Source organism: Lipotes vexillifer, unplaced genomic scaffold (assembly GCF_000442215.2).
Source record: "Lipotes vexillifer unplaced genomic scaffold, Lipotes_vexillifer_v1.1 scaffold655, whole genome shotgun sequence".
NCBI classification, from domain to species: Eukaryota; Metazoa; Chordata; class Mammalia; order Artiodactyla; family Lipotidae; genus Lipotes; species Lipotes vexillifer.
Window position 1 is genome coordinate 2,053,425 of NW_006788208.1, and position 6,000 is coordinate 2,059,424.

General features: G+C 45.9%; 1 protein-coding gene across 3 annotated transcripts in view; it reads right to left on the minus strand.

Annotated features, from left to right (window-relative positions):
* ITGBL1 (integrin subunit beta like 1) overlaps window positions 1–4,833 on the minus strand; it is a 221,731-nt gene extending 216,898 nt beyond the window's left edge. The window contains exons 1-2 of one of the 3 annotated variants that reach the window (XM_007461525.1): window positions 4,491–4,833; window positions 3,348–3,565 (exon numbers count right to left, since the gene is read on the minus strand). In XM_007461525.1, the coding sequence (XP_007461587.1) occupies window positions 3,348–3,565; window positions 4,491–4,615 (343 nt within the window). In that variant the 5' untranslated portion in view covers window positions 4,616–4,833. The remainder of the gene's footprint in view (window positions 1–3,347; window positions 3,566–4,490) is intronic. The other 2 variants (XM_007461526.1, XM_007461527.1) reach the window with 2 other exon arrangements.
* Between the last annotated feature and the right edge of the window lie 1,167 nt (window positions 4,834–6,000).

The following is a 6,000-nucleotide window of genomic DNA, read 5'->3' on the forward strand; positions in this document are numbered from 1 at the left end:
TCTGAACCTTCCCACTCAGTGGGAAGCTGTAATATATTCGTCATCTTTTATAGCACCTTTAACAGCAAACAGAGAGTCTAGCAAACATACAGCACTTCATAGTATTTGCTAAATTGGATTCAATTAGCTCTTCCAAGTTCCTAAAACTGAAACTCTTTTTTTTTTTTTTTTTTTTTTTTTTGGTACGTGGGCCTCTCACTGCTGTGGCCTCTCACATTGCGGAGCACAGGCTCCGGACACGCAGGCTCCGCGGCCATGGCTCACGGGCCCAGCCGCTCCGCGGCATGTGGGATCTTCCCGGACTGGGGCACGAACCCGTGTCCCCTGCATCGGCAGGCGGACTCTCAACCACTGTGCCACCAGGGAAGCCCCTGAAACTCTTTTAAGTGATATATTTCAAAAGTGATTTAAAAAGATGTTTAAGAAACCTATATTTTATTTAAGTGTAATCACAGGTATTCAGAGGGTTATCCAGGATGCCTTGACGTACTAACTGAAAGTTTGTTTTTATGCAACCAAACATTTGCCTGTCCTCAAAGAAATGAGAACCAAAATGAGTGTACTCCTCATTAGATAATCACACCCACAGAACAATCGCTGGGCCAGACCTTTATGCTACAGAAGTCCAAGGAAGATTCATGTGCCAGGAGCCAGTGGAGACTCGGAGAAACAGACCACTTGTGATAGTGTAAACGTCATCACTCTCAACCAGTGCAACTAAAATAAATATGTCTCTTATGATTCACAGTGTAAGGATCCCAATGGACTTAACTTTAAAAGGGCATGGTGCATCGCCTACAGCTGCTCTGAGGCTGGGCCAAAATAGTTATCCTTGCTTGACCTTTTGAGCTTTGGATCAATAACAGGCACAGACTACATTAACAAAACAAAATTGCTTTCACTGCATCAAATGACCAACAAATACAAAGCCAGCTTATGTATCTATCAATCTCTCTATCTTTCTATCCATCCATCTATCCATCCCAGCTCACCTTTTGGGCATCACAAAATAATGTGTTATATAGACATATATAAGCATATTAATGTGTATTGAGCACTTGGTGCAAAACACTTTTCTAAGTCTTTTGCATATGTTAAACCTCACAACAATCCCATAAGGTAGGTACTTTATTATTCCCATTTTACAGATGAAGAAATCAAGGCTCAGGAAGTTTATGTAACTGCCCAAGTTCATACAGCTGTTAAGTGTGGGATTTGAATCCTGGAAAATCTCCCCCAGAGCCCATAGTCTTAACCACTCTACAAGACACTCCCAGAGCCTGATTTTGTTCTCTTCACGGAGGTGGGGCAAGTCTCTGGAAGCTACTCTATTTCTGGAAATCACCTATAGGGGCTTATCATAGAGGTAAAGGCCCAGGTGCACATAAAAACATAAAAGACAACCTGCTACATTTCTATCTTGCTGGCTATAATATAGGAATTATTTCTTGAAGACGTAATTGAGTAGCTAAACTTGAAGCACAGAACAGGCAGGCAAGCTGGCAGGACCGCCAGATAGACTGTGTGTAAGGCTGTCCTCACTGCCCTTGCAAATGTAGCCAGCACATTCGCAGGGGCAGATTCTGCACCAGGCCTGGAGAGTAGGTGTCAATGAGAAACAGAAGAGGACGGAAAATGAACACAGTTATTTCATTCAGCCTTAAGTAAAGAGACACATTTCACCTTCTACGGGAATGCACACACTAGCAAACAAAACCATGCATGACTCAGTGCTGCATTTTGTACCAAGGAGGAAGGAATGTAGTGACAAAGATGGTAGGAGGAAACAATGAATCATTTCCCACGGGAGGTAAACAAACGTATACATACCATAGCATTGGTTTCACAGAAAGGGAACTGATCAGCTTCCTCAAAAGGGGAGTTTTATCTGGCAACCAAAACTAGCTCACTGGCTGAAAAACTGTATCTTGCTTCTTACTTTTCCAATGAAATGGCGATACAAAAGGCCCGAAAAATGTGTTCAGACTCATGATATTGAAGAGGCCTTGCCAGAGGCAATGAAAGCCGGAGAAGCCAGGTAGCAGTTGAATTTGGAATGAAATGTTAGACAATACTTAGCTTTCATTCCAAAGGGCTGCCCTTAATAACACTGCAGCTTGCGGGAGTGACAAAGCTAAAATAAGTTGTGGCATTCAATATGTTTGAAGGATTGAGCTGCAGCCTTCAAGGCTAAACAAACACTCAGAAGCACCTGTGCCCCTCCAAATTACTCATACGACTATATTTTTTTCATGGCCAAACAGCCTGCATATTAAGTATCTCCCCCCACCCCCAGCACTTCTGGGCCCAGATGCCAAGGGAAAAAAGAAACATTTTGCTATAAACTGATTTGTGATCTCTCTGTTAGTGTTGGACTCTCATTCTCAGCTACACTGTGGGTAAAATAAGTAGATTTTTTTTCCTACGTATTTGCCAAACCCTGGTGGGAAGGCACTGTGTAGTCCTTTTACTGACAGAGTGTCTGGATCATTCACAATGACCTGATTGAGTTCTCTGGCCCTAAGTAAACAGCTCGGTTATGTGACACTGGTTAGAGGTTAGGGGTATTCTCTATGAAGAAATAGCTTGACCCTTTCCAGTATCAGAATCCAACTCGCTCCTTAAAAATGTGCAAGGGAAATGAATGTATTTTCACTCCACCCTTACAGAATACCAAGTTGCACCACAGCCGAAAAAACTGGAGCAGCTAAAACAATACAAAAGCCATCGCTTCCAAGAAAATAGGGCCCTGCTTGTTTTTCGGATACAGTTTTCTGATATGTGCTTCTCTTTGTGAACTATATGCTAAGTATGAGAGGGCAAGTCCACGTTCAAAGACACAATCTGCTCCACTGGAATTTAGGGAAATAATATCCCCCTGTGTTTCCTTGGTAAAAATAAAATACAGGCCAGAAACTAAAACAAGATTGTAAATCAACTATACTTCAATTAAAATAAAATAAAATAAATACAGGCTTACAGTCTGCAAATATTATGATTAATATTCGTGATTAGGGTAGGAGAGCCCAGCGAGATAATTCCATTGACGAGGCAGTTGGGAGATTTGGTCCGTAATACGGAACTAAAAGTAGAAGCTAAGTGAGATTTATAATTAAGCGAATGAATCTTACACGTATTATTTCCACTTAAGTTTGGCCCCCAGGGCGGAGACGAGCGTTAAGAGACATGATTCCAGAATTGGGGAGCAAAAGTAAGGCCTCCCCGGCGGCGATAACTTCCAGGGCTGTAGGAGGGGCCGTCCCCACCCCTCTCGCCCCGGGAGCGCGTGCGTCCCCGCCCCGGCGGGCGCGGCGGGCCACGCGGAGGGGACAGCGCCGCCCCCTTACCTGCACAGGTGCTCCCGTCGTAAGTCTCGCACATCCACTCATGGCACTCGCACAGGGGCCCGAAGTACACGCCGGGTTCGCTCACGTGACAGATGCAGACCCCGCAGTCGCACCGGCCGCGGCCGTGGCACAGAGCGCCCCCTGGGGGCTGCCCGGGCGCCCTGCACCGGCGCTCCGACTCGGCCCGGGAGAGCCGGCACGCGGCGCCCGGGCCGCTTCTGCAGGGGCGACAAACCACAGCAGGGCCACGGTCAAGCCCAGACACTGACCCTTCTGCTTGGGGCCCACGTTGCCTCCCAGGGTCCACCCAGATGCAGATCGCAAACGGAGACCTGCAACCCCATGGATAGGACCAATGTTTCTGGGACCCCACGTTTCTCTGGGGACCAAGCTGATACCACCCACGGGCCATCCCTTAAGAAATGACCACGACCCAAAATGTCCAAGTGGTGACCTGCCCACCTGAGAACAGGACCGTCTTCCAGGTGGACTAGGTGATCTGGCCATGCCTCTTGGCGTTTTGCCACTGAATCTTACATGCATATTTAAATACAAATTAACCCAAAGTATGACCCTTGGCTGACTTTTCAGTTCTCTTTAAAAAGTCCCATTGCTAGCTGGTGGCCAGGGGCAGTTATTTTATGAAAGATAAGAGATGAATATATAGAAAGAGCTTTACATGTTATGATAGCATAGTGCCTGATGCATTTTCAAGTTGCAATAAGCGATGCTTATGAACTATACTTTTAAAATGTAAAAGTTTGGTTATTGTGATGTGCCCCAAATTCTCTTTTAAAATGTAATGCAGAATGTAATACAGACCCCATGGAATAACTCTGCCCTATAGGCGGTGAGAACACCCAGGTACACATAGGATGGCAGATAATCCTCCTGATATGTATTGGAATAGGAGGAAACTATATATTCATTTAATGATTGTATTTTTCCAAAGGAAAAGCAAAAGGGCAAAGGTAAAGCAATACACAGTGTAGATGTAAGGAAAGGAATAGGAACAGGTTGAAAACAGTTTATCCCGTGTCCAACTTCCTAACTGCTCTTGGCTTAGGGCAGCCATCCTGAAGCTTGAGTCGTGCCACGCAAAGCAGGGCAGGTCTGTCTGAAAGAAAAACAAATCAGACTTACCTCAGAGATGGCGAGAAGCTTTGAGGAACAGCTGACAGCCCCGCGAAGAGAAGGGAGGATGCCAGCAGCCAGAAGTTCCCGAAGCCTGCGGGACGCATGCTGATTTTCCCGGCTGCGGAGGCCATCAGAGCTGCTGCAAGGTGGCGCACACGGGGGCCGGGGGTCGGGGAGCCTCGGGGGGTGGGGGTTGGGGGGGAGGTGCCACCAGCAGATGGCCGGGCAGAAGGACCCACAGACACCCAGGCGTGCAGGTCCGGGGCTCTCCCCGGAGCTGCAAGGGTGTGGATGAGCTGCCTGCTAGAATTTAGGCAGCAGCACTGCTCTGGGCGGGGTGCTGGTACGAAACCCCTCAAGTGGAGAGTCTAGGCAGGGAAGTAATTAGAAACAGTTGTACAAGCAGATGGTTTATTTTGCCATAAAAAAAAAAGAAAAAAAATTCCTGTTCACAGATTTGAGAAAATCGTTTCTTTCTTCAAGTGCAGGCCCCAGAAATATTTGACAAGAGGATATTTGGGCTGGCTGATGTTAAAGGGACAGATGAAATAATCCCTGTGATGGGAAGGGGAAGGGGGACGTTGGTGATGTCAGCAAGAACACTTGCGGAGGGAATTAGTTTCACCACATGCTTTTCAAAAAGATGCACTGTTTGACTCTTTGGGGTATGAGTTGTGAGGGGCAAGCAAAATTGATAGATAGCACTTTTTTGGACTTTTGCTCCTTTGTTTTAAATTATGGGTCTCTCGTTTCTCAATCCTTTAAAGAGGGTGTCATGCTTCTAGTTGTTTGGGCCAGTAGTTTATCACACCACATTTTTTCTTAACTTGGACAGTTCAGACTGTAGTTGACCCAAATTCACCCTATTCTCTGCCATGGATCAAGTATGAGAAAATAAAATGTGTGATTAGTGTCAATGGCACTGAAGAATCATCAGTGTCATTTTGAAGCACATACTATGTGCCAGTCACTTCATATATTTTATCTCCAATTGTGACAATAACCACACATTCGTTTACTCGTTAGGCAAATACAGGTTTAGCATCTGTTAGGTACCAGGCTCTGGGCCAGATAGAGAAGACACAGCAGGGGATTAAGGAGACAGGATCCCTGCTCTCGGAATCCACTGGGCTAACAGACATAAAACAAAATCACAAATATAAAAGGAAGGAAGGTTGAAAGTTACTTCTAGCTTAGCTCCAGGCATCTGATCTAATCAAAATGGCATTTGAGCTGAAGGCTGTAGGAGGAAGAGAAGTAAGTTGGGTGGAAATGGGGAAGAGGTGGCAGAGAGTGGGGTAGCATTCTTATTCCCATTATAAAGATCAAGAAACTGAGGGCAAAGGATGACCTCTTGCTCAAAGTGACTGATTTGCTCAAATTCACACAGGAAGTTGGGGTTCAGCTGAAAGCTGTGAGCCCTCAAAGCTCCCACATTGTCCCCTCCATTGTGCGGTCATCTGGGAGAGGTGTTGCGGAAGGTTCTAGGGAAGGGAAGAAACATTCTCCCTTTGCC